At 45.0% G+C, this 27,365-nt stretch overlaps 1 protein-coding gene across 1 annotated transcript in view; it reads left to right on the top strand.

The window, feature by feature from the left end:
• The window catches only part of VWA8 (von Willebrand factor A domain containing 8), a 244,047-nt gene that overhangs the window by 181,701 nt on the left and 34,981 nt on the right, over positions 1 to 27,365 (top strand). Inside the window, exons 36-37 of the mRNA XM_054163092.1 lie at positions 1,980 to 2,061; positions 4,976 to 5,180. Coding sequence (XP_054019067.1) covers positions 1,980 to 2,061; positions 4,976 to 5,180 — 287 coding nt within the window. The remainder of the gene's footprint in view (positions 1 to 1,979; positions 2,062 to 4,975; positions 5,181 to 27,365) is intronic.

Below are 27,365 nucleotides of genomic sequence, written 5' to 3'. Positions count from 1 at the left end.
ATGTTGTGACAGTGAAACTTTGTACCCATACTATGAAAAGCCACTTTCTATCTGGAAGCCACTTCTGATTCCAGGGCAGAGTGTGCTCATGTGTTGCAAAAGCCAATACAGGCATATATGCAATCACAAATAAATTTCTGAGGGGGGAACCATAGTATCAGCTATATTTGGAATGGAATGGAATGGAATGGAATGGAATGGAATGGAATGGAATGGAATGGAATGGAATGGAATGGAATAGAGTAGAATAGAACAGAATAGAATAGAGTAGAATAGAATAGAATAGAATAGAATAGAATAGAATAGAATCCAATCGAATAGAATAGAATAGAATAGAATAGAATAGAATAGATTAGAATAGAATAGAATAGAATAGAATAGAATAGAATAAGCCAGGTTGGAAAAGAACTTCAAGATCATCGAGTCCAACCTATCATCCAGCACCACCTAATCAACTAAACCATGGCACCAAGCAACCCATCCAGACTCCTCCTAAAAGCCTCCAGTGATGGTGACTCCACCACCTCCCTGGGCAGCACATTCCAATGGCCATTCACTCTTCCTCTGAAGAACTTCTTCCTAACATCCACTCTAAACATCCCCTGGCACAGCTTGAGACTGTGTCCTCTTGTTCTGCTGCTGGTTGCCTGGGAGAAGAGACCAACCTCCTCCTGGCTACAACCTCCCTTCAGGCAGTTGTAGATAGCAAGAAGGTCTCCCCTGAGTCTCCTCATCTCCAGGCTATTAAGCTGTCTATAAGCAGACTATCGAATGCCTGAATGTCTAAGGCTGTTGACTGTGAAGTTATAAAACCTTTGCCTACTGAGACTTTACCTGCAAAAGGTGTGGTTCAATTTAAGGCAACAACATTTGGGTTAATGCTTTTTGTGAATTTTTCATCTGGGACTCATGAGCACAGTCTTTTGAAATGCTCCTCAATGTGCTTCTGAAGTCAGACATACAGCTGTTATTATCTTCAGTGGCAGATAAATGCAGTGAGCTGGTGATTGCATTAATGCCTGATTAGTGTTTCTGTGCCATTTTGGCATTTGCTTTACAAATACATTGTTCCCTTATAATTGTGCTTGTCTGGCTGCTTACTAGCAGAGGAGTAAACCAATTCTGAATCTGCAAGTTACACCCCTGTGTTGAATGGGAAAGCTTATCATTTTCTGACAGGTTCTGTGTAATGAAATGTTGGAATTTAATCTGCTAAAGGCAAGCGCAGTAACCATGCAGCAGGAGAGGCCATGCAGCAGTCTCGGAGTGGCTGGAGAGCTGCCCAACAGAAAGGGACCTGGGGGTGCTGATTGACAGCCACCTAAACATGAGCCAGCAATGTGCCCAGGTGGCCAAGAAGGCCAATGGCATCCTGGCATGCATCAAGAATAATGTGGCCAGCAGGATCAGGGAGGTCATTGTGCCCCTGTACTCTGCACTGGTTAGGCCACACCTTGAGTCCTGTGTCCAGTTCTGGGCCCCTCAGTTTAAGAAGGACATCGAGACACTTGAATGTGTCCAGAGAAGGGCAGCAAGGCTGGGGAGAGGCCTTGAGCACAGCCCTGTGAGGAGAGGCTGAGGGAGCTGGGGTTGCTTAGCCTGGAGAGGAGGAGGCTCAGGGGTGACCTCATTGCTCTCTACAACTACCTGAAGGGAGGTTGTGGCCAGGAAGGGGTTGGTCTCTTCTCCCAGGCAACCAGCACCAAAACAAGAGGACACAGTCTCAAGCTGCACCAGGGGAAGTTTAGGCTGGAGGTGAGGAGAAAGTTCTTCACAGAGAGAGTTGTTAGCCATTGGAATGTGCTGCCCAGGGAGGCGGTGGAGTCACCATCCCTGGAGGTGTTCAAGAGGGGATTGGACATGGCACTTGGTAGTCATGAGGTCTGTGGTGACAGGTTAGACTTGATGATCTTTGAGGTCTTTTCCAACCTTGGTGATTCTGTGATACTGTGAAAACCCCCTGTTTGTTTATTTTTCAGATGTCACTCCTCCACAAGCTGCTGGATACTTGGAAGTAACAGATCTTAACTCAAAGAAAATCAAATACATTGCTATTCCAAGGTAACTGCTTTTATTGATTAGAGCAGCCTCCATCTTAGAGGGAGTTTGAAGATAATTTAATTACTACCTCAAGATAAGCAAATATTTCTTCTGATGTGGAAAGTCAGAACAGTTCTGCAGCTGATGCAGCATCTTTTGGACGTTTTTTATCTGTTTACTAGGTGATACCAGTGAGAATGTAGCACTTAACTGGGAAATAGGAAAGGTAGCTTTATCTTCTGATTTTTTGTTCTCTTTGATCTTTTCCCCTCTTCACCCTCTGTATCTACTAAACCTTTCATTTTCTTTGGCTTTTTTCCTTCCCTTTTTCTCTGTCTTTAGGGTCTTACAAAGACAGGCAGAATGATCCAGTGCTAGCTGATAGGAAACCACGTTCAGGTCCAGTATAAAGTTCAACTCAAAAATAACCTGAGCTTCTCTATGTTTAGCTACTCCCTTTGGAAAGTATTCATTCCCTTGCAAGTATCTCACATGACAGCCAAGATTCTTGTATGATCCATTCAAACAGGCAGATTTTGTGCCTTCTCTGTGGTATTAACATCTGTCTATCACAATTGTACTCAGCACTGGTTAGGCCTCACCTTTAGTCCTGTGTCCAGTTCTGGGCCCCACAGTTTAAGAAGGACATTGAGACACTTGAACGTGTCCAGAGAAGGGCAATGAGGCTGGGGAGAGGCCTCAAGCACAAGCCCTATGAGGAGAGGCTGAGGGAGCTGGGGTTGTTTAGCCTGGAGAAGAGGAGGCTCAGGGGAGACCTTCTTGCTGTCTACAACTACCTGAAGGGAGGTTGCAGCCAGGTCGGGGTTGGTCTCTTCTCCCAGACAACCAGCACCAGAACAAGAGGACACAGTCTTAAGCTGCATCGGGGGAAGTTTAGGCTGGAGGTGAAGAGAAAGTTCTTCACAGAGAGAGTTGTTAGCCCTTGGAATGTGCTGCCCAGGGAGGTGGTGGAGTCACCATCCCTGGAGGTGTTCAAGAGGGGATTGGACATGGCACTTGGTGCCATGGTTTAGTAGTCATGAAGTGTTGGGTGACAGGTTGGACTTGATGATCTTTGAGGTCTCTTCCAACCTTATTGATTCTATGATTCTATGAATTGTAGGGCATATTTCCAAAGGCTTTATGCTACAAATATGTATATATTGGTTACCAATGGTCATTCTCCTCTTCACCAAGAGCAGTAAAGGGTTTTGCTTTAAATAGCACACTCAAATCAGCATGTTTGAATAGCACATGTGTGTAACCCACACATTAGGAATTTTATACTTTTAAGTAAATCCTTCTATCCCTTTGATGTTTGTTTTGATATTATTGCTTCATACTTAAATTAATTCTGCATCATCAATAATCTGTGGCACAGGCTGGACTTGATGATCATTGAGGTCTTTTCCAACCTTATTGATTCTGTGATTCTGTGAATGTTTTCTTTAATAGAAACTTAATTTTCACTATGTTATGGTTTATCCATTGTCCTACAGCTTACACATTCATTCAAAAATGTAAAGCATTAACACAGAAATAATAGGGAGAGGAGAGGGAGAGGAGAGGGAGAGGAGAGGAGAGGAGAGGGAGAGGAGAGGGAGAGGAGAGGAGAGGAGAGGGAGAGGAGAGGAGAGGAGAGGAGAGGGAGAGGAGAGGAGAGGGAGAGGAGAGGAGAGGAGAGGGAGAGGAGAGGGAGAGGAGAGGGAGAGGAGAGGGAGAGGAGAGGAGAGGGAGAGGAGAGGAGAGGAGAGGAGAGGAGAGGAGAGGAGAGGAGAGGAGAGGAGAGGAGAGGAGAGGAGAGGAGAGGAGAGGAGAGGAGAGGAGAGGAGAGGAGAGGAGAGGAGAGGAGAGGAGAGGAGAGGAGAGGAGAGGAGAGGAGAGGAGAGGAGAGGAGAGGAGAGGAGAGGAGAGGAGAGGAGAGGAGAGGAGAGGAGAGGAGAGGAGAGGAGAGGAGAGGAGAGGAGAGGAGAGGAGAGGAGAGGAGAGGAGAGGAGAGGAGAGGAGAGGAGAGGAGAGGAGAGGAGAGGAGAGGAGAGGAGAGGAGAGGAGAGGATTAACAAGGTTGGAAAAGACCTTCAAGATCATCTAATCCAACCTATCAACCAACACCATCTAATCAACTAAACCATGGCACCAAGTGCTTCATCCAGTCTCTTTTTAAACACCTCCACTGATGGTGACTCCACCACCTCCCTGGGCAGCACGTTCCAGTGGCCAATCTCTCTTTCTGTGAAGAACTTCTTCCTAACATCCAGTCTCGCACAGCTTGAGACTATGTCCTCTTGTTCTGCTGCTGGTTGCCTGGGAGAAGAGACCAACCCCCACCTGGCTGCAGCCTCCTTTCAGGGAGTTGTAGACAGCAAGAAGGTCTCCTCTGAGCCTCCTCTTCTCCAGGCTAAGCAACCCCAGCTCCCTCAGCCTCTCCTCACAGGGCTGTGCTCCAAACCCCTCCCCAGCTTTGTTGCCCTTCTCTGGACACCTTCCAGCAACTCAACATCTTTCCTAAACTGAGAAAGGTGTTGATGTCAGTTGATGGAAAGGTATTTTCCTCAGTGCCCAGGTTATGTTCTTTCCTATTTTTTTGTAGTTTTATTTTTTTCTATAGCATGTTTGAAATCTTTTATGGTCTTTGTAGTTTCTTTATAAAGACTGACTATTTTCAGGCACATGAGATCCAGCACAGGATTAGGCAGCATACTCCCTTTCAGCCTGATTCTTTTATACCACTTTTTTATACTGACAAGTATCTTTTGATTACATCCATTTTCAGAAGGTGGATTGTTTCAGATAAAATAGTAAGTCTGTGGGGATTAGCTACAGCCTCTCATGTAATGAGGAGATGATCTCATTTATTTGTCACCTTAACTACAGAAATACTCATCCTCTTTTTGTTGCAGCTTCAAGAGAAATCACATTAATTCTTGTTTTTCAGTTCACAGTCCCTCTCTCCATACACATCTTGGCTTTCTCAGATCTCAGATGCTGATGCTCTGTTGGCACCGCTGGGCAAAGCAGGTTTGGTTACTGTGGACATGGGAGGTGGTGTGAGGCTTTGGGAGACCGGGCTGGAAAGCCTCCAGAGGTCACTGCTGGACTGGAGGAACATGGTGGGCCAAGAAGATGATCGTCCTGTGCAGGTAGGAGTTCACAAAGCTAAAGTGAAAAGCATCTAAGAAAATGTGTTGCAAATGAGTTTTCATTGGCACAGTCTCAAGCTGTGCCAGGGGAGGTTTAGGCTGGCGGTTAGGAGGACGTTCTAGACAGAGAGAGTGATTGCCCATTGGAATGGGCTGCCTGGGGAGGTGGTGGAGTCACCATCACTGGAGGTGTTTAGGAAGAGATTGGATGGGGTGCTTGGTTGCATGGTTTAGTTGATTAGGTGGTGTTGGATGATAGGTTGGACTCAATCTTGAAGGTCTCTTCCAACCTGTTCTGTTCTATTCTATTCTATTCTATTCTATTCCATTCCATTCCATTCCATTATATTCTACTCTATTCTATTCTATTCTGTTCTATTCTATTCTATTCTATTCTATTCTATTCTATTCCATTATATTCTACTCTATTCTATTCCATTCTATTCTATTCCATTCCATTCCATTCCATTCTGTTCTATCTGGGAGAGTGGTCAAGGGAAAGCTATGTTGAAAATGCACTGTGAAGCAGAAATATGCCTGTGAGAAAAAAAGTGGACAGATGCCTTCAATGGAAAAAAAAAAAAGTCATAATATCTTAATTTAAAAGCTTATTTGTGACCCTTGTAATTATTATTACTGACAGTCTCCTGGCAGTGTTTGTATTTTGTGCCAAATTCCAGGGCATTTAAATGCAAATAATTCTTTAACTCCTGCTGGTTTTTAAGTGCAACATTCACAATGTAGAATAATGAAATTCATTTCTAAGGAAAGAATATATTTCTCTAGAGTTCAAATACTTGGGGAAAAAATGTTGAGTCTGCACTTTAGAAAAGAAACTTGAAACCTAGGTGGAAGATGCCTTGAGTTCACAGTTGTGCCTTTGGCTAACTTTGAAAGTTCTCTCAGGTGAGCAGTGTTACAAGGGTCTCCATACAGCCATGTTCAACAGAGAATCATAGAGTCAGTCTGGGTTGGAAGGGACCACAAGGATCATCTAGTTCCAACGCCCCTGCCATGGGGAGGGACACCTCACACTACATCAGGCTGGCCAGAGCCTCATCCAGCCTGGGCTTAAACACCTCCAGGGACGGAGCCTCAACCCCCTCCCTGGACAACCCATTCCAGGGCTTCACCACTCTCATGGGGAAGAGCTTCCTCCTCAGGTTCAGCCTGAATCTCCCCACCTCCAGCTTCATTCCATTCCCCCTAGTCCTATCACTACCTGAGATCCTGAGAAGTCCCTCCCCAGCCTTCTTGGAGGCCCCCTTCAGATACTGGAAGGCCACAATGAGGTCACCTGGGAGCCTTCTCTTCTCCAGACTGAACAGCCCCAACTCCTTCAGTCTGTCCTCATAGGAGAGGTGCTCCAGCCCTCTGATCATCCTCGTGGCCCTTCTCTGGACACCTTCCAGCATGTCCAGATCCCTCTTGTAACAGGCAGATGCTGAAAATATACAGCATATACATGTACACAAGTGTTAATGTACTGCCTAGTATGTACAATCACCACTGCAACACACAAGGACACACACATTGGCCACAACAACCCCATGCAGTGCTACAGGCTGGGGTCAGAGTAGCTGGAGAACGGCCAGGCAGAGAGGGACCTGGGGGTGCTGATTGACAGCTGCCTAAACATGAGCCAATGGCATCCTGGCCTGCATCAGGAATAGTGTGGCCAGCAGGAGCAGGGAGGTCATTGTGCCCCTGGACTCAGCACTGGTTAGGCCACACCTTGAGTCCTGTGTCCAGTTCTGGGCCCCTCAGTTTAGGAAAGATGTTGAGTTGCTGGAAGGTGTCCAGAGAAGGGCAACAAAGCTGGGGAGGGGTTTGGAGCACAGCTCTGTGAGGAGAGGCTGAGGGAGCTGGGGTTGCTTATCCTGGAGAAGAGGAGGCTCACAGGAGACCTTGCTCTCTACAACTACCTGAAAGGAGGTTGTAGCCAGATGTGGTTTGATCTCTTTTCCCAGGCAACCAGCACCAGAACAAGAGGACACAGTCTCAAGCTGTGCCAGGGGAGGTTTAGTCTGGATGTTAGAAGTTCTTCATAGAAATAGTGAAATAGTGATTGGCCATTGGAATGGGCTGCCCAGGGAGGTGGTGGAGTCACCATCACTGGAGGTGTTTAGGAAGAGAGTGGTTGAGGCACTTGGTGCCATGGTTTAGTTGATTAGATGGTGTTGGGTGATAGGTTGGACTTGATGATCTCAAAGGTCTTTTCCAACCTTGTTAATTCTATTCTATTCTAAATTCAAGACTGTTCAATTGCATCTTTAATGCCTGTTAGTGATTGGAGAAGGTACCACCACTTTGATGAACTAGAGTGTGCTTTAGGAGCACTCTGCTTTTGACTAGGAAGAAACTCCCTCTATCTAAAATTGCAGTTATTTCTGTTTCATAAATTTCTGTTACCACTTTCATAGTACATAAGAATGGGAAAACAGGGTAAGTCTTTTCTATGTTGCTTCTCTCTCTGTTTTTTTCATAAGGTGTCCAGGTATCCCAGGTGTGAATGAGATTTATTAGGCCAAAACCACAGCTAATCTTTCATTTTCTTTTGCCCCTGTGAGCTCCCTTTCTGCAGGATGTTCTGCAGTTACACAAACCTGTGTGAGAAGTGATGGGTTCCTGTTACTGGCCCTCAGCAAATGCCTTTCATAAGAGTCATGAGAAAAGGAAACTCTTGCCCAGTAGAATGTTTTGTGTGGATGTTTGTTGCTTTAGGAGTGCCATTTTCATTAGCAATGCAGTAGCACTAGCACCATCTTATGGTCAGATACAGTTGGTTTACACCAGCAATGTAATCTACTGATCAGGTTGACAAGTAGAAATTAAAAGGGCCAGGAAGAACAGTTAAACTATTCTTTGATGTAATAGTTGGTTTTCCTTCTCTTCTTTTAAAGCAACTTTATTGGACTTTAAGTAATTTTATTGAGCAATCTTACTGTACTACCAACCATAGTCAACTAAATATCAGAGAATACTGGCTTGGAAATCACAGTATCACAGTCTCACAGTATAACTAAGGTTGGAAGAGACCCCAAGGATCATCAAGTCCAACCTGTCTTGACAGACCTCACAACTAGACCACGGCACCAAGTGCCACGTCCAATCTCCTCTTGAACAGCTCCAGGGATGGTGACTCCACCACCTCCCTCTTCTGAATTGTCTTTCTTCTCAACACAGGGGATGTAGCTCAAGTCAGTGGCTCATCAGAGTTCAAAATGGCATAGTGTTTGATATAAGCTAAGGGGCTGCAACAAAGCCTCCTTTGTGAACTTCAGACTCCCATGCTTATCACTGACTTCTGCTTCTCTGCTTTACACATCAGGAATAGTGTGGCCAGCCGGAGCAGGGAAGTCATTCTGCCCCATGGACTCAGCACTGGTTAGGCCGCACCTTGAGTCCTGTGTCCAGTTCTGGGCCCCTCAGTTTAGGAAAGATGTTGACTTGCTGGAATGTGTCCAGAGAAGAGCAACAGAGAAGAGCCCTATTAATAGAAAGGATAGAATAGAATAGAATAGAATAGAGTAGGGTAGGGTAGAGTAGAGTAGAATAGAATAGAATAGAATGGAATAGAATAGAATAGAATGGAATGGAATGGAACGGAACGGAATAGAATAGAATAGAATAGAATAGAATAGAATAGAATAGAATAGAATAGAATAGAATAGAATAGAATTAACCAGGTTGGAAAAGACCTTCAAGATCGTCAAGTCCAACCTATCACCAACACCACCTAATCAACTAAACCATGGCACCAAGTGCCCCATCCAGTCTCTTCCTAAACACCTCCAGTCGTGGCGACTCCACCACCTCATTCAGGCCACGGCACCAGAAAAAGGAGACACAGATGAAATGTATGCAAGAATAGGGAAGACTTCAGATTGAGAGTTTGACAGATTTCAGTCAAGAATTTCTACCCTGGGGAACTCACTGAGAATAGTTTTCTGTCGAAAATGAATGCATTTGTCTTAAATTGCAATTGCTTTTCCCAGTAGAGCTAGAGGCGTGTTCTTCTGGTTTCTGCTGTGACTAGGTAACGTTTCAGTGATCCAGTGTTTGCACAAAGCATGAATCATTGTGACTGGCTGAATGGAGAAATGAACAAAGTGGCATTGGCCATACATAACCACTTCTCTTTAGAAACCTCTAGTCATTTAAGGATAGGATAGGATAGGATAGGATAGGATAGGATAGGATAGGATAGGATAGGATAGGATAGGATAGAATAGAATAGAATAGAATAGAATAGAATAGAATAGAATAGAATAGAATTAACCAGGTTGCCAAAGACCTTTGAGATCATCGCATCCAACCTATCATCCAACACTATCTAATCAACTAAACCATGGCACCAAGCGCCCCATCCTGTCTCTTCCTAAACACCTCCAGTGATGGTGACTCCATCACCTCCCTGGGCAGCACATTCCAATGGCCAATCTCTCTTTCTGTGAAGAACTTCTTCCTAACCTCCAGCTTAAACCTCCCCTGGCACAGCTTGAGACTGTGTCCTCTTGTTCTGGTGCTGGTTGCCTGGGAGAAGAGACCAACCCCCACTTGGCTACAACCTCCCTTCAGGTAATTAGGTCTCCTCTGAGCCTCCTCTTCTCCAGGCTAAAAATTGCTTTGATTTACATGAAATTAATGTCTATGTTTCCCTTTACAGCAATCATGCCTTGGTTTATTAATGACTAAACTCTTTGAAAACCTGTTTCAAGGTCAGCTAACTCATGGGAGTTCATTGATCCAACTGTCTTATTAAAATCCTAACTTGTTTACAGAGGGTTGTGCTCTCTTTCATGCAATTTCTCACTAGGACTTAGGTTCACTAAACACCACACAGCCTTCCATCAGCCTTGACTGAGTGTCACCTCCCATAGAGGGTTAGACCTGATCAACTATATAACCTTTACCTCACTTCCCTCTGGGACTATATTAGATTTTTTTAAAGCACAGCAGATATCCTGTACTTAATAAATACAGTTTGGGTTCTGTAGGCAAAAGCAGTTCAGTTCAACTGCTTCAAGCAATTTTTGCATGGACTCGCACACAAGCAACTCAGGCAGGTGGCTGTGGCTGTGCTTGAAAATGTGAGGAGTAACAGCAAGGAAAAAGGAGTAGGGTCCAGCTCCAAACCTGTTGGCATTTCAGTGTGCTTCTCAGCTAAGCATGTGGGTGCCCATTTTAACCAACAAAGCTTGAAGAACTCACCCAAAGAACTCACCACAAAGGAGACACTACATGGCTCTTCAGGCACCTGATTTACCTGGGACATTCCTACCTTTAGCTGTCTGCAGTCTGGATCCAAATCTCATTCTCAGTGTGCTAGGCACAACTTAGGAATTCAAGGAAATGGCTTCTTAGAAATAGATGAGTGTTTCCTGTGTGCCTCTTTGTGTTACTTGGGTTGAGAACAAAAAACTCAGTTTAGGAAAGATGTTGAGTTGCTGGAACGTGTCCATAGAATACATAGAATACATAGAATAAACCAGGTTGGAAGAGACCTTCAAGATCACCACGTCCAACCCATCAACCAATCAAACACCACCCAAACAACTAACCCACGGCACCAAGCACCCCATCAAGTCTCCTCCTGAAAACCTCCAGTGATGGTGACTCCACCACCTCCCCAGGCAGCCCATTCCAATGGGCAATCACTCTCTCTGTATAGAACTTTTTCCTAACATCTAGTCCAGAGAAGGGCAACAAAGCTGGGGAGGGGTTTGGAGCACAGCCCCATGAGGAGAGGCTGAGGGAGCTGGGGTTGCTTAGCCTGGAAAAGAGGAGGCTCAGAGGAGACCTTCTTGCTCTCTACAACTCCCTGAAGGGAGGTTGTAGCCAGGTGGGGGTTGGTCTCTTCTCTCAAGCAACCAGCACCAGAACAAGAGGACACAGTCTCAAGCTGCACCAGGGGAGGTTTAGGCTGGATGTTAGGAAGGAGTTCTACACAGAGAGAGTGATTGGCCATTGGAATGTGCTGCCCAGGGAGGTAGTGGAGTCACTATCACTGGAGGTGTTTAGGAAGAGACTGGATGGGGTGCTTGGTGCCATGGTTTAGTTGATTAGATAGTGTTGGATGATAGGTTGGATGCGATGATCTCAAAGGTCTCTTCCAACCTGGTTAATTCTATTCTATTCTATTCTATTCTATTCTATTCTATTCTATTCTATTCTATTCTATTCTATTCTATTCTATTCTATTCTATTCTATTCTATTCCATTCCATTCCATTCCATTCCATTCCATTCCATTCCATTCCATTCCATTCCATTCTATTCCATTCTATTCTATAGTTGCTTGATTCTCTGCCATCTTTGGGTCACAATTATTACCTGCTGTTAAGACTGAACTGGGCAAAGCTGCAGTTCTTGATAAAAGCATGGCCTGGTTCAGTAGCTGGAGTGTCTTCTGACCACCACCACCCTTGCCTTCTGTATTCTCTACTTAAGACCAAGTAATTTTTCCTAGCACACGAGGGCATCAGTGAGCTAGTCACAGGGCTTGTGCTCGTTTCTTAAATACCGTTGGTGCAAGCTGCATAAATTATGAACAATGTATGCAGTGGGGAGCTTTTGTAAGTGTGAAATAACCATAGGATGGCATTCTGCAGTCCTGTGCAGGATCCTGAAAATCTTGCAATATTGCAGATTAGAGTTGCCAAGTCACTAAGTGGGTTACAAGGGATGGTTTGATAGCTTTTGCACTTCTGAGATCCATGAGCTTCAAATGCACCATTTAGGTCTGTGACCTTTGTTTTTTGGACTGCATGATAAATTTTAGCCAAGTAAGGAGTAGCAGATGTATACTGGCCCTTGAAGGAAGGCATCTGAGTATGGGGAAATGTAAGACTCAAATGCCATAGTATCATAGTATCATAGTATCAGTCAGGGTTGGAAGGGACCACAAGGATCATCTAGTTCCAACCCCCCTGCCATGGCCAGGGACACCCCACACTACATCAGGCTGGCCAGAGCCTCATCCAGCCTGGGCTTAAACACCTCCAGGGATGGGGGCCTCAACCACCTCCCTGGACAACCCATTCCAGGGCTTCACCACTCTCATGGGGAAGAACTTCCTCCTCACCTCCAGCCTGAATCTCCCCACCTCCAGCTTCATTCCATTCCCCCTAGTCCTATCACTCCCTGAGATCCTCAGAAGTCCCTCCCCAGCCTTCTTGGAGGCCCCCTTCAGATACTGGAAGGCCACAATGAGGTCACCTGGGAGCCTTCTCTTCTCCAGACTGAACAGCCCCAACTCTTTCAGTCTGTCCTCATAGGAGCGGTGCTCCAGCCCCCTGCTCATCCTCGTGGCCCTTCTCTGGACACCTTCCAGCACCTCCATATCCCTCTTGGAATAGGGGCTCCAGAACTGGAGGCAGTACTCCAGGTTGGGGTCTCCCCAGAGCTGAGTAGAGGGGGAGAATCACCTCCCTTGACCTGCTGGCCACATCAACCAGCAGAGCTCACAGATTGCATTGGGTTGGAAGGAGCTGTCAAAGGTCGTCTTCTCCAACCCCCTTGCAGTTAGCAGGGACACCTCCAACTAAATCAGGCTGCCCAGGGCCACATTGAGTCTGATCTTGAATGTCTCCATGGACAAGGCCTCAACTGCATCCCTGGGCAACCTGTTCCAGTATTTTATCACTCTCATTGCATGCAACCTAAATCTACCCTGCTCCAGTTTCAAACCGCCGTCCCACATCCTATCCCTACAGCTCAGGAAGTTCCTAGTTCTGAAAGTCTCCACTGGGCTAAGCAACTCAGATGAAACTCATTACTTCTCTTCTCTGTCAGATGCTTTTTCTGATATAAATATCTTCAGTGAAATGAGACCTTTGTTGAAGCACTACATGAACATAAACACATTCCCTTTCCTAAAGATCTTCCAGTCTAATTAGAGTAGACAGGCAAAGAGCGGCAGTGGAAATAACCTTAGCTTTCTGTTGGAGCAGCCTAATCCAGCACAAAGTTCCTCTTTCTTCCTCTCACCTTCCTGTGGAAGCCCACAGGTCTTGTGGGAGAAGATAAAATAACCTCAGGAGGCTGTCTTTCAGATCTCAAAAAGTCTGCAGCAGTGCACACTGCTGATGCAAAGGCTGGAGCTCCTACCCAGGGAAATCCTGCTGTTCCAACAAGACAAATGCATGCTTAGAAATCTGCCCTTATGGAAGTTGTTCCCTGATGAGGGAAAGGCAGTGAAAATTTGAGTCACCTGATCTGTTATACTGGTGCTAAATATTGGAGGCTTTCCTTTAGAAAACAAAGTAGCATAGCTGATCCTTAACAAGATATTCCTCTGTTTCCTCACAGAAAGAGTGACTGGCCATTGAAATGTGCTGCCCAGGGAGGTGGTGGAGTCCCCATCACTGGAGGTGTTTAGGAAGAGACTGGATGGGGTGCTTGGTGCCATGGTTTAGTTGATTAAATGGTGTTGGATGATAGGTTGGACTTGATGATCTCAAAGGTCTTTTCCAGCGTGGTTAATTCAATTCAATTCAATTCAATTCAATTCAATTCAATTCAATTCAATTCAATTGCACTGGTTAGGCCACACCTTGAGTACTGTGTCCAGTTCTGGGGCCCTCAGTTTAGGAAGGATGCTGACTTGCTGGGACAAGTCCAGAGAAGAGCAACAAAGTTGGTGAGGGGTTTGGAACACAAGCCCTCTGAGGAGAGGCTGAGGGAGCTGGGGTTGCTTAGCCTGGAGAAGAGGAGACTCAGGGGTGACCTTATCACGCTCTACAACTACCTGAAGGGAGGTTGTAGACAGACGGATGTTGGTCTCTTCTCCCAGGCAACCAGTACCAGAACAAGAGGGCACAGTCTCAGGCTGCACCAGGGGAGGTTCAGGTTGGATGTTAGGAAGAAGTTCTATACAGAGAGAGTGATTGCACATTGGAATGGGCTGCCTGGGGAGGTGGTGGAGTTGCCGTCATTGGAGGTTTTCAGGAGAAGACTTGACAGGGTGCTTGGTGCCGTGGGTTAGTTGATTAGGTGGTGTTGGATTGGTTGATGGGTTGGACGCGATGATCTTGAAGGTCTCTTCCAACCTGGTTTATTCTATGTATTCTATGTATGTATTCTAATTCCATTCCATTCCATTCCATTCCATTCCATTCCATTCTATTCTATTCCATTCTATTCTATTCTATTCTATTCTATTCTATTCTATTCTATTCTATTCTATTCTAAAGACAGATTGGGTGGGGTACTAGGTCTATAGAAAATAAGCCCTTTTCTGCTTCAACTTCCTTTTGATTTGACAATGTCCCTGCCATTTTCTGTCCAGAATATTCCAAATTGTCCTAAAGTGTCCCATCTTTCTAGCTCTTGACTGTTCAGGGTATTCCAGAAGAAAGTGAATTAACTGTTTTCATAGTTCATGGATATTAGGTGTGATAAATAACCAAGCTAGACATTGTCTGTCTGCTTTGATTATATTTTGTAGTGTATTAGCATACTGAAAAGATGGCAGCCTCACATGTTTTAGTTGAAAAGGCAAACTTTTATAATAACAGATGAAAATGGAATTTAATCATAGAATCATAGAATCAGTAAGGTTGGAAGAGACCTCAAAGATCAGTAAGTCCAACCTGTCACCCAACTCCTCATGACTACCAAACCATGGCACCAAGTGCCACATCCAGTCCCCCCTTGAGGCACCTCCAGGGATGGTGACTCCACCACCTCCCTGGGCAGCACATTCCAATGGCTAACAACTCTCTCTGTGAAGAACTTTCTCCTCACCTTGACCCTAAACCTCCCCTGGCACAGCTTGAGACTGTGTCCTCTTGTTCTGATGCTGGTTGACTGGGAGAAGACACCACCCCCCACCTGGCTACAGCCTCCTTTCAGGTAGCTGTAGACAGCAAGAAGGTCTCCCCTGAGCCTCCTCCAGGCAAAGCAACCCCAGCTCCCTCTGCCTCTCCTTATAGGGCTTGTGCTCCAAACCCCTCCCCAGCTTTGTTGCCCTTCTCTGGACACCTTCCAGCAACTCAACATCTTTCCTAAACTGATGGGCCCAGAACTGGACACAGGACTCAAGGTGTGGCCTAACCAGTGCTGAGTCCAGGGGCAGAATGACTTCCCTGCTCCTGCTGCCCACACTAGTCCTGATCCTGGCCAGGATGCCACTGGCCTTTTTGGCCACCTGTGCACACTGCTGGCTCATGTTCAGCCTACTCTCAACCAATATTTGAGACAGAAGTTTAATGCCTGTATGAATTTTAAAAGCTACCTTTTAAGAGAAATATCTGCAGAAGTCAGATAATGAAACTTGATGAGTTCATTTTGAATTATGGACAAGACAGAAAATCAGAATTAATTGAAAAGGAAAGTAATAAATGTTTTACATTGCAGTGTGGCTAATGGGGTGTTTGGTTTAGTTGATTAGGTGGTGTTGGATGATAGGTTGGACACAATGATCTTGAAGGTCTCTTCCAACCTGGTCCTATTCTATTCTATTCTATTCTATTCTATTCTATTCTATTCTATTCTATTCTATTCTATTCTAATTTCAGCATACAATTCAGGAAATGGAATGGATCCAAGCTAGAGAAGAGAGATTTAGATTAGGCATTAGGAAGAAGTTCTTCACCATAAGGGTGGTGAGACAGTGGAACAAGTTGCCCAAAGAGGTGGTGACGGCCCCATCCCTGGAAATTTTTAAGGCCAGGCTGGATGTGGCTCTGAGCAACCTGATCTAGTGGAAAGTGTCCCTGCCCATGGCAGGGAGGTTGGAACTGGATGATCCTTGAGGTCCCTTCCAGCCCTGACAATTCTGTGAGGAACAGAGTGTCTTTCATGTGTTATTATTGTCTTGGCTAATACTGAATATTTCTTTTTATGGAACAGTGACTTGTGTCCTCCGTTTTCGGCTGCTGACACGAATAGCAGTGGTGCTGTTCATGTTCAGCACCTAATAAAAACCCCCTGTATGTGATAACAGTACAAGTAGAAGTAATGGAACCCATTAGATTTGAAATTTTATTTGCCTATTTTAACCTTTGTGGTGGGTTGAAGTTTCCCTTAGCATTAACTTTAGCCAGACTGACTCAGCTAGAAGCAAATGAAGCTGTATTAACTTTAGCAGACTGACTCAGCTAGAAGCAAATGAAGCTGTATTTACAAGCAAAAACTACACTCTGCAATGGAATGCAGTGAATATGTTCCAAATATACAATATTTACAATATTATACAGATATTTACAATTAGCAGACAACACAGAAAACCCCCTGGGCCAAAAGACCAGGGAAGCTGCTCCACTGCCCCCCCACCCCCCACAAAGGGAGGTTGTAGCCAAATGGGGGTTGGTCTCTTCTCCCAGGCAACCAGCACCAGAACAAGAGGACACAGTCTCAAGCTGTGCCAGGGGAAGTTTAGGCTGGATGTTAGGAAGAAGTTCTTCCCAGAAAGAGTGATTGGCCATTGGAATGTGCTGCCCAAGGAGGTGATGGAGTCACCATCACTGGAGGTGTTTAGGAAGAGACTGGATGGGGCACTTGGTGCCGTGGTTTAGTCGATTAGATGATGTTGGGTGATAGGTTGGATTTGATGATCTGGAAGGTATTTTCCAACCTGGTTAATTCTATCCTATCCTATCCTATCCTATCCTATCCTATCCTATCCTATCCTATCCTATCCTATCCTATCCTATCCCATTCCATTACATTCTTCCAAACCCCTCTGTACCAGAGAGAGATAGAGGAGCTGGGAGAAAGCAGTGTGTCAGCTTATCTCAAGGTCAGAGAGAAGTGTTATCTTCTCCCAAGCAAAGCAGAACAGCCAAGATGGGAGGAGAAGAGAAAAGGAATGAAAAGGGAAGTGCAATGTGAAGAATTGTAATGATACAGCTTCTCTTATCCCTGACATTTATCCAGTGAATTTGTTTAGAATGATCTTTTGTTTTCCTTTTTACCCCCAATAGTGATTTGTTTATATTTTTCTACCTCTCTGCTTGAAATCTGCAGCTAAATTTGAAAAGCATAGCCTAAACCTTCCTCTCACTAGTATGCATGAAGGGATTATAATTCTTGTTTCTTTTTGTCTTTGGTAGAATCAGTTTTACAATAGAATGTCAAATCACCAGGGAACAGCCAGATTAGCTTTTGATTTGCCTGATGGGGAACTTCCATATACTGTTTGAGAAATAATGTGTATATTCATGCTGCTGCTGAAGGATGTGTTGGAGGAAAGGATGTTCTTGTGGCCTGTTAAATTCAGCCTGGGGTAATGCTGAGGATTTGAGATTGAACACATCCAAGTGCAGGGTTCTACACATTGGCCACAACAACCCCATGCAGTGCTACAGGCTGGGGTCAGAGTGGCTGCAGAGCGGCCAGGCAGAAAGAGACCTGGGGTACTGGTTGAGAGTAGGCTGAACATGAGCCAGCAGTGTGTCCAGGTGGCCAAGAAGGCCAATGGCATCCTGGCCTGTATCAGGACTAGTGTGGGCAGCAGGAGGAGGGACGTCATTGTGCCTCTGGACTCAGCACTGGTTAGGCCACACCTTGAGTCCTGTGTCCAGTTCTGGGCCCCTCAGTTTAGGAAAGATGTTGCTGGAAGGTGTCCAGAGAAGGGCAACAAAGCTGGGGAGGGGTTTGGAGCACAAGCCCTATGAAGAGAGGCTGAGGGAGCTGGGGTTGCTTAGCCTGGAGAAGAGGAGGCTCAGGGGTGACCTTTTTGCTGTCTACAACTCCCTGAAGGGAGGTTGTATCCAGGTGGGGGTTGGTCTCTTCTCCCAGGCAATCAGCACCAGAACAAGAGGACACAGTCTCAAGCTGCACCAGGGGAAGTTTAGGCTGGAGGTGAGGAGAAAGTTCTTCACAGAGAGAGTTGTTAGCCATTGGAATATGCTGCCCAGGGAGGTGGTGGAGTCACCATCCCTGGAGATGTCCAGGAGGGGTTTGGAGGTATCTTGAAGCCATGGTTTAGTTAGTCCTGAGGTGCTGGGTGACAGGTTGGACTTGATGATCTCTGAGGTCTTTTCCAACCTTACTGATTCTGTGGTTACGTTTTACCTGTTTGTGTGTGTTTATGAAGTTGTGACGTGTGACATTATTCTGGGTTCAGTTTTAGTAGATGTCTTGTATGAGGAATGATCCAAATAATGCTTAAAAGGACTTAGGAGAAAGGTTGGTTACTTGTTTGTCACTGCACAGAGCAAGGAGGAATTCCATCTATGTCTGTTATGAAGTTGTAAAATCCTGTAAGGAATGGACACCTATGTTTGAACATACCAACAAGGGCAAGAAAAATTTCATCTGGGGGAGGTTGAAAAATGGAAATGTAGTCTATTTTTGCAAGTTCAAATTGCATCCCTTTCTACCTGCAGGCTGTTAGCCTAGAATTAGGGTGTTTTTTCTGTTTGTTGTTGGTTGGTGTGGTGTTTCTCACCTTAAAGTTGTATCCCGAGTATTAAAATAAGCATTGTGCTTTGCATAAGTGATCTATCTATGAGTCCTGGCAGGGCCAGATGTATTGAAACTAAAGAGTTGAGAGGTCTGTTGCCTTGTATATTGGGCATCCTGTCCCCACTGGAAGCTGGAGTTTCTTTGCCAGTCCTCAGGCAGAAAATTGCTTTTGTTCCTGCGAGCGCCGCAAAGGAGCCGTTCTGGCAAACACTCCTGAATGGGAGGCGCTGACACATCCTGCACCCTTCAGGAATTTTAATGAAGTTAACTGAATCAGAATACAAAACTGAGCCACTTTATTAAAAGACCATCTACTCTCTAGCCAGCTTACTGTGAGGAACAGAAGCCTGTTGTGTACAGTGTGGGATGGCAGGAATATCTATGGCCCGAAAACTCCATCTACATCAGAGACACGTCCTGAGCTGGATGGAGGGGAAAGTCTTTTGCATTTTACTGGCAGTCATCACTCATTTTTCACTTTTCTCTTCAAAGCTAAAAATATCTTCCACCTTGTCTGCCTTCTGTTTACACAGTCTGAAGGATGTTTTCTAACCTGGAAGCGAGAGTTCTTTTTCTGCCAGTAGTTAAGGGCATGCTCTGCCTCGTGTTTTAGTGAGTCATCCTTTTACAAGAGTGTAATGGAGATATGGGCATCTAAGACAGCAAGAGCCATTGGTTAGATGTTCCATGTGTAACTCCCAGGAACAGAAAGAATCTTGAGTGGGACAGTACAGCAGGAGGAGAGATTCCATCTCTCACTCCTTGTCTTCATAATAAAGATAACTCCTGAAATTTTAGTCTTTACCTTACTGTAGCAGACTGGAACAAGGAGGAGCTGATGCACTGGTAAAAAGGTGGCAGTGTTGAAGGTTATGAATACTCTGAAAGGTGAATGATTGAGTAATAGATATCCTAAAGTGTTTATTTCAATTGACTATGCTAAGCACCTCATTAAATCAAATACTAATATGAAGATGTTAATAGCAGAGATCCTAGGAAAAGAGGAGGCTCAGGGGAGACCTTATTGCTCTCTGCAACTACCTGAAGGGAGTTTATAGCCAGGTTGGGGTTGGTCTCATCTCCTGGGTGGCCAGCACCAGAACAAGAGGACACAGTCTCAAGATGTGCCAGGGTTTAGGCTCAAGGTGAGGAGAATGTTCTTCACAGAAGGATTTGCCATTGGGATGTGCTGCCCAGGGAGGTGTGGAGTCGCCATCCCTGGAGGTGTTCAAGAGGGGATTGGACATGGCACTTGAAGCCATGGTTTAGTTAGTGATGGTGTGTTGGGCGATAGGTTGGGTTTGATGATCTCTGAGGACTTTTCCAACCTTTTTGATTCTATGATTCTATATTCAGTCTAAATGTACTTCGAATAGTTCCTTAAAAGCATCTCCTAAAAAGTCATCCAATGTAATTTACTGTGTTGCCATGGGACACAAAAATGCCATGTGATGGAAACTGAACTTCTTTTGTTATCTTTATTTGCTTGGCACAAGCAAATTGGGTGCAGCCAGCACTTTTTAAAGATACAGAAAGGAACAGTTGTACTACTTGGGGCTGCCTTTGAGGTGGTGAAGCTTCTTTTTAAAGGCATCTGTTCCTTCACAGTTTCATTGCAATGCATGATTAAGATTGCTGGGGGCTGGGTATGAAATTTACCTGAAGCTGTATTTGATAATGGTTTGGGTCAGTTTTACTCACAGAGCCAGAGGTCTGTTTGCAGTATATTAGAAGAAAATGACATCTAAGCTGAAACAAAAAGTCCTGTAATTGTGAAAACACCTCATATATTTGAGTGAAATACTGATTTTAATTAACAGAGTACAGCAGCCCTCTCTGTAACTGACATATGCTTGTTAATGTGTGATTACAAGCTCCATAGGATGTTAGGAAGAAGTTCTGCACAGACAGAGTGATTGGGCATTGGAATGTGCTGCCCAGGGAGGTGGTGGAGTCACCATCACTGGAAGTGTTTAGGAAGAGACTGGATGAGGCACTTGGTGCCATGGTTTAGTTGATTAGGTGGTGTTGGGTGATAGGTTGGACTTGATCTCAAAGGTCTCTTCCAGCCTGGTTAATCCTATCCTATCCTATCCTATCCTATCCTATCCTATCCTATCCTATCCTATCCTATCCTATCCTATCCTATCCTATCCTATCCCATCCTATCCCATCCCATCCCATCCCATCCCATCCCATCCCATCCTATCCCATCCTATCCTATCCTATCCTATCCTATCCTATCCTATCCTATCCTATCCTATCCTATCCTATCCTATCCCATCCCATCCCATCCCATCCCATCCCATCCTATTCTATTCTTTTGCCCAGGATTACTCAAATCAATGCAAGTTATATTTCTCATTCTTTTTTCTCCTATGCAGTGTCTTAAGAGTGCAGGCAGTGCATGGTGTACCAGGGTCAGCTGTGTTATCCTCAATAGCTTCAGCTCCTGTCTTTTATTGATGCATTTTGAAACCATCAAAGTGTGATGCCTGTCAATACTTCCTTACTCTCCAGGGGTACATTTTATTACATTGGATGATTTCACAGCAGAATTCAATCCTGCATTCACATAAGTGGCATGAGTGGGATTCTAGATCCACTTCCAAACATGGTTAAGATTTGGTTAGTACACTATATATAGTTTCCTTACCATAGTTTGCCTGACCAGCTGAAGTCTAGACTACCAGCCTTTGACTCATCTTCAGCGTGGCCTTTATTACAGATTGATGTGTTTGGCACAAATAAGACACAGGATGTTAAACACCTGGTTTCATTGTGGTGTTGAGTGCCTTAAATCAAGTGTCTGGCTTATCTGGGCCTCTTTATCTTCTTTTCATCACCATGTGAAGGATAAGATCACTTAGTTTCTAAACTGAATGTGTTTGGATCCATTTCTCTTACCAAGTCCACTTTTAGAATCCCAGCGTTAGAAAAACAAATGAAGTGCAGCAATGTCAAACTGTTTTGGCATCCCTTCATGTATCAGAGAGGGAACTGAAACAGCACAAGCTGTTGAGATACCCTGTATCACTCACTGAATGTAAAATGGGGGTTTGATTCTGTTCCTGCCTGGCTGCCCTTGCTGTCACAAGTGAATGGATGTGTAAGAATCATACAATTATAGAATCAATAAGGTTAGAAAAGACCTCAGAGGTCATCAAGTCCAACCTATCACCCACCTCATGACTAACTAAACCATGGCTTCAAGTGCTGTGTCCAATCCCTTTTTGAACACCTCCGGGGACAGCGACTCCACCACCTCCCTGGGCAGCACATTCCAATGGCTAACAACTCTCTCTGTGAAGAACTTTCTCCTCACCTCCAGCCTAAACTTCCCCTGGCACGTATTGAGACTGTGTCCTCTTGTTCTGGTGCTGGTTGCCTGGGAGAAGAGACCAACCCCTTCCTGGCTACATCCACCTTTCAGGTAGTTATGGAGGGCAATGAGGTCACCCCTGAGCCTTCTCTTCTCCAGGCTAAACAATCCCAGCTCCCTCAGCCTTTCCTCACAGGGCTTGTGCTCAAGGCCTCTCCCCAGCCTTGTTGCCCTTCTCTGAACACGTTCAAGTGTCTCAATGTCCTTCTTAATATGAGGGGCCCAGAACTGGACACAGGACTCAAGGTGCGGCCTGACCAATGCAGAGTCCAGGGGCACAATGACCTCCCTGCTCCTGCTGGCTACACTATTCCTGATGCAGGCCAGGATGCCATTGGCCTTCTTGGCCACCTGGGCATACTGCTGGCTCATGTCAGAAAATTAAGTCAAAGCAGTAACATGTCTTGATATTTGATGGTGTTTCTTTGTTTCCCTTTTCCATCAAACACTTCTTTCATATCATTGCCCCTTCAGAAAAGCTCATTCCTTTAGCATCTTCCTGACTTGCAGTCTTTGTATTCTTCCATCAATGTTTTGTTTGTTTGCTTCACTGCCATTGGAAGACCTGCAGAGCCTCCCTCTATATAGCCCTTTCAAATGCCCCTGTTCCCCATTCCTGTAAGTGCCTGAGTATGTAATACAGTCAAAGAAAAGAAGAGAACAAGAAGATTTTAAACCAGGGACTAAGATCACTGACAATTACTGATGATTTGCCCTTTGTAGAGAATGAAATAAAACTCATATGTATCCCAAGAGAGGATGGCAGTTCTGCTTCTTGTGTGGTGAAGACTTTGAAGAAGAACCTGCCCAAACAGGCAGGGGAAAGTGCTTTCATGCTCTGATCACGAATCACTGATATGCATAAACAAGTTTAGATAATGCACAATTGGAACATGCACTATGAGTGCTCTGGAAATAATGGTTATTTTGGAAACAGTGGTTGTTCTGGAAGTCAAAAGGAAGTCTCAGAAGGAAAATTTCACAGTTTCTCCAGCTGTCCTACTCTGACCCATGCCTCATAGTTGAAACTCAAGGCTACTGGAATGAATTCGCCTGTTGTTTTACAAAGCTGTGATAGGCATGCCAGGCAAGATGGAACCTTCACAATGATGCAGTCATGAATAGTGCCTTTCAGTGCATGGACAGCAAAAAAGAGCATGGATTTCTCTCAAAAAGAGAAGACTTACTCAAAACTCTCACTGAAAGAAGCAGGGTTGGTGGAAGTCGTGCAATAGATTCAAGCAGAACATGTTGAGGAGGGGACAAGTGAACTTTTGAGCAAGCAGTTTGTTTATGTATTTTGAAAGTATAGAATAGAGTAGAATAGAGTAGTGTAGAGTAGTGTAGAATAGAGTAGAGTAGAGTAGAATAGGATAGAATAGAATAGAATAGAATAGAATAGAATAGAATAGAATAGAATAGAATAGAATAGACCATGTATCCATCACAACAGTAAGGGAAATCTCAGTGCATTTAGAAAGTCCAGTCAGAGGAGCCTGGAAAAGTTACAGTGGAATTCTTAGATCTGTTTGAGCTTTTTCTCTGCTCTTAGTGCTTGTGGTTCTTATCTCCCTTCTCACTTCAGACAAACTAGATTTTTCCCACTGACTGTCTTTCAGTTTGTCAAGCTCATAATACATACGGAGAAGAGGAGGCTCAGGGGAGACCTTCTTGCTCTCTACAACTACCTGAAGGGAGGTTGTAGCCAGGTGGGGGTTGGTCTCTTCTCCCAGGCAACCAGCACCAGAACAAGAGGACACAGTCTCAAGCTGCACCAGGGGAAGTTTAGGCTGGAAGTGAGGAGAAAGTTCTTCACAGAAAGAGTTGTTAGCCATTGGAATGTGCTGCCCAGGGAGGTGGTGGAGTCACTGTCCCTGGAGGTGTTCAAAAAGGGATTGGACGTGGCACTTGAAGCCACGGTTTAGTTAGTCATCAGATGTTGGGTGGTAGGTTGGACTTGATCTTTGAGGTCTTTTCCGACTGTATTTATTCTATGATTCTGTGATTCTGTGACCATGTGAAAGTTTTTCTTTCATTTTATTGTTTCTCTTTAAAGAATCATAGTTCGTTTTGGTTGAGGAGACTGACATTACTGTTCTGGTTGGTTGAACTCAGTTCAGCTATTCTTGTTGTTGTTCTTGTTTCTGATAGGTTTCAAACCTGCCAGTTATGCAAAAGAAGGGCAGTTTATTTTGCAGGAAATCTCTTAAACTGTTGTGGTTAAGTGTCTTTCATCCTAGGCAAATGTAATTTAATGTTAATTTATCATATTAGATCTTGATTTTACACTAATGACATGGTTCCCAGAGGATGTATTGTACCTTTTTGAGTGCATTTTAAACCTATAAAAACAAAGAACATTGTATTTTTAATTGCTGCCAAGACACTGTTTTTAGAACATCCATTTTCAGTTCACAAACATGTGTGGAATTCAAGTCAGCAGGAATTTGAGCCTGCAAGACAGGGAGGTCAAAGATCACAGGTTGGACGAGACCTCGAGGATCATTGAGTCCAACCTGTCACCACAGACCTCATGTCTAGACCATGGCACCAAGTGCCACATCCTATCCCCTCTTGAACTCCTCCAGGTACGGTGACTCCACCACCTCCCTGGGCAGCACATTCCAATGGCTAACAACTCGCTCAGTGAAGAACTTTCTCCTCGCCTTGAGTCTAAACCTCCCCTGGCGCAGCCTGAGACTGTGTCCCCTTGTTCTGGTGCTGGTTGCTTGGGAGAAGAGACCAACCCCTTCCTGGCTACAACCACCTTTCAGGTAGTTGTAGAGGGCAATGAGGTCTCCCCTGAGCCTCCTCTTCTCCAGGCTAAACAACCCCAGCTCCCTCAGCCTTTCCTCACAGGGCTGTGCTCAAGGCCTCTCCCCATCCTTGTGGCCCTTCTCTGGCCACGTTCAAGTGTCTCAATGTCCTTCTTAAACTGAGGGGCCCAGAACTGGACACAGGACTCAAGGTGTGGCCTAACCAATGCAGAGTCCAGGGGCACAATGACCTCCCTGCTCCTGCTGGCCACACTGTTCCTGATGCAGGACAGGATGCCATTGGTCTTCTTGGCCACCTGGGCACACTGCTGGCTCATGTTTAGGCAAGATGAAGCTGCTCTGCAGTCCCACTGAAAACCCTGATAGTGTCATTGAGCGTCTGAGATGGCATTAATCTGTATTTTCTGGGGCACAGAAATTCATCAGAGAATTAAATGTGTTATAGTAGGTAATGTAATAATATTAGATTAAATAAGAATAACATACAATAGAAAAGGACTCACAGAATGCATTGGGTTGCGAGGGACATTTAAAGGTGTTCTAGTCCAACCACTCTGCAGTAAGCAGGGCCGTGTTTAACTAGATTGAGGAAGTTAATTTCTAGATGTTAAAGACATCAGCTTTACATCCCTGTCTCTTAAGTTTTATTAAAGGAGAGGGGAAAAAAAGCCTTAAATTGTGGAAGATTAGTAAGTGAAGGGAGGTTTACACATTACTCATTGATTCACTACGTGACTCAGGGCTGTTAACGGGAAGAAGTATTTTTACCTTCAGTCACCCACTTAAATCCAACCCCGGCCTCAAGTGACTCAGTCTTGACCATCTGACAGCTGTTGAGTGTTCAGTGCAGTCAGGAAACAGGTGTAGAAAACCCACCACTGCAGACTCTTGTGGTCATGACAGGGAAGCTCGGGATTAGGTAAGCATGCCGCTTGAACTAGCCTCCTAGTGACGAATCCCAGAGAAGGGTAGGTCATTTCTTCAGTGCCTGCTCATGAAAGGAAGATTGTTCTGCCTGCCCATCAATAAAATATGTGGAACTGTGGTTGGGTGTGTGTGAGGATTACGAGAGTGGAATATGTCCCTTATGAGGAAAAGAGCTGGGTCTCTGCAGCTTGGAGAAGAGGAGAATGAGGGGTGACCTCATGAATGTTTATAAATATATGAAGGGCATGCCAATGGCATCCTGGCCTGCATCAGAAATAGTGTGGCCAGCAGGAGCAGGGAGGTCATTCTGCTCCTGTCCTCAGCACTGGTTAGGCCACACCTTGAGTCCTGTGTCCAGTTCTGGGCTCCTCAATTTAAGAAGGACATTGAGACTCTTGAACATGTCCAGAGAAGGGTAGTGAGGCTGGTGAGAGGCCTTGAGCACAAGCCCTATGAGGAGAGGCTGAGGGAGCTAGGGTTGCTTAGCCTGGAGAAGAGGAGGCTCAGGAGAGACCTTCTTGCTCTCTCCAACTGCCTGAAGGGAGGTTATAGCCAGGTGGGGGTTGGTCTCTTCTCCCAGGCAACCAGCATCAGAACAAGAGGACACAGTCTCAAGCTGAACCAGGGGAAGTTTAGGCTGGAGGTGAGGAGAAAGTTCTTCCCAGAGAGAGTTGTTAGCCATTGGAATGTGTTGCCCAGGGAAGTGGTGGAGTCACTGTCCCTGGAGATGTCCAGGAGGGGATTGGACGTGGCACCTGAAGCCATGGTTTAGTGGTAATGAGGTGTTGGATGACAGGTTGGACTTGATGATCTTTGAGGTCTTTTCCAACCTCATTGATTCCATGATTCTATGATTCTAAGTGTCAGGAGGACAGAGCCAGGCTCTTCTTAGTGATGTCCAGTGATAGGACAAGGGGCAACAGGTGTAAGCTGGAGCCTAGGAGGTTGCACATAAACATAGGGACTCCAGGTTGATAGAACACTGGAACTGCCTATCCAGGGAAGTTGAGAAGTCTTCTTCTCTGGAGACATTCAAAACCTGCCTGGATGTTCAAGGAGAAGGAATGTCTTTTGTTCTCTTGCCAAGTCCTGTAGCTCTACAATAATGTGCAGTGGCTTGTAACACAGAATGTAGTTTTGATAGAAGGTTTCTTCAGGAGCAACTGAACACAAGTGAAAGAAAACAGAAGTTCTGAAGTTCATTAGCTTGAAGATATTCATGCCAATTAATGATGTCAAACTACTTTCAGTGGTTGCAAATCACTTCTGCTCTGTCACAGGGGCTGGACTAGATCATCTTTCTAGGTCCCTTCCGACCCCTAACATTCTGTGATTCTGTGTGAAATTTGTAAGCAGATCTACATTTCTATGGATGTAGAATACTGTGAGAGACATTCAAACTGAATTGTGTTGGCGATTACCAGTAAGCACTTTTCTGGTGTGGATCTCAAGGCCCTGAGTGGTTCAGATATGGCAGTAGTCTTAGATCTGCTGTGGATCTAATGTGCAACTCAGAAGCCCTGTTTATTCTGCTGTATCTTATTGTCCTTATGCTGATGCATTTAATAAATTAGTGCTTGCCTTACAGCTCTTCAGCAGAGCTCCTATGATATTATTAGCCTGCTGGAGTGGTTTTCCTTGTAACAGGAGAGCTTTACACCTCTTTTGTTGGTTTGGTTTGTTT

The sequence above is a fragment of the Dryobates pubescens genome, chromosome 7, assembly GCF_014839835.1.
Source record: "Dryobates pubescens isolate bDryPub1 chromosome 7, bDryPub1.pri, whole genome shotgun sequence".
Classification (NCBI taxonomy): Eukaryota; Metazoa; Chordata; class Aves; order Piciformes; family Picidae; genus Dryobates; species Dryobates pubescens.
This window is presented reverse-complemented; position numbering and strand designations above follow the sequence as displayed.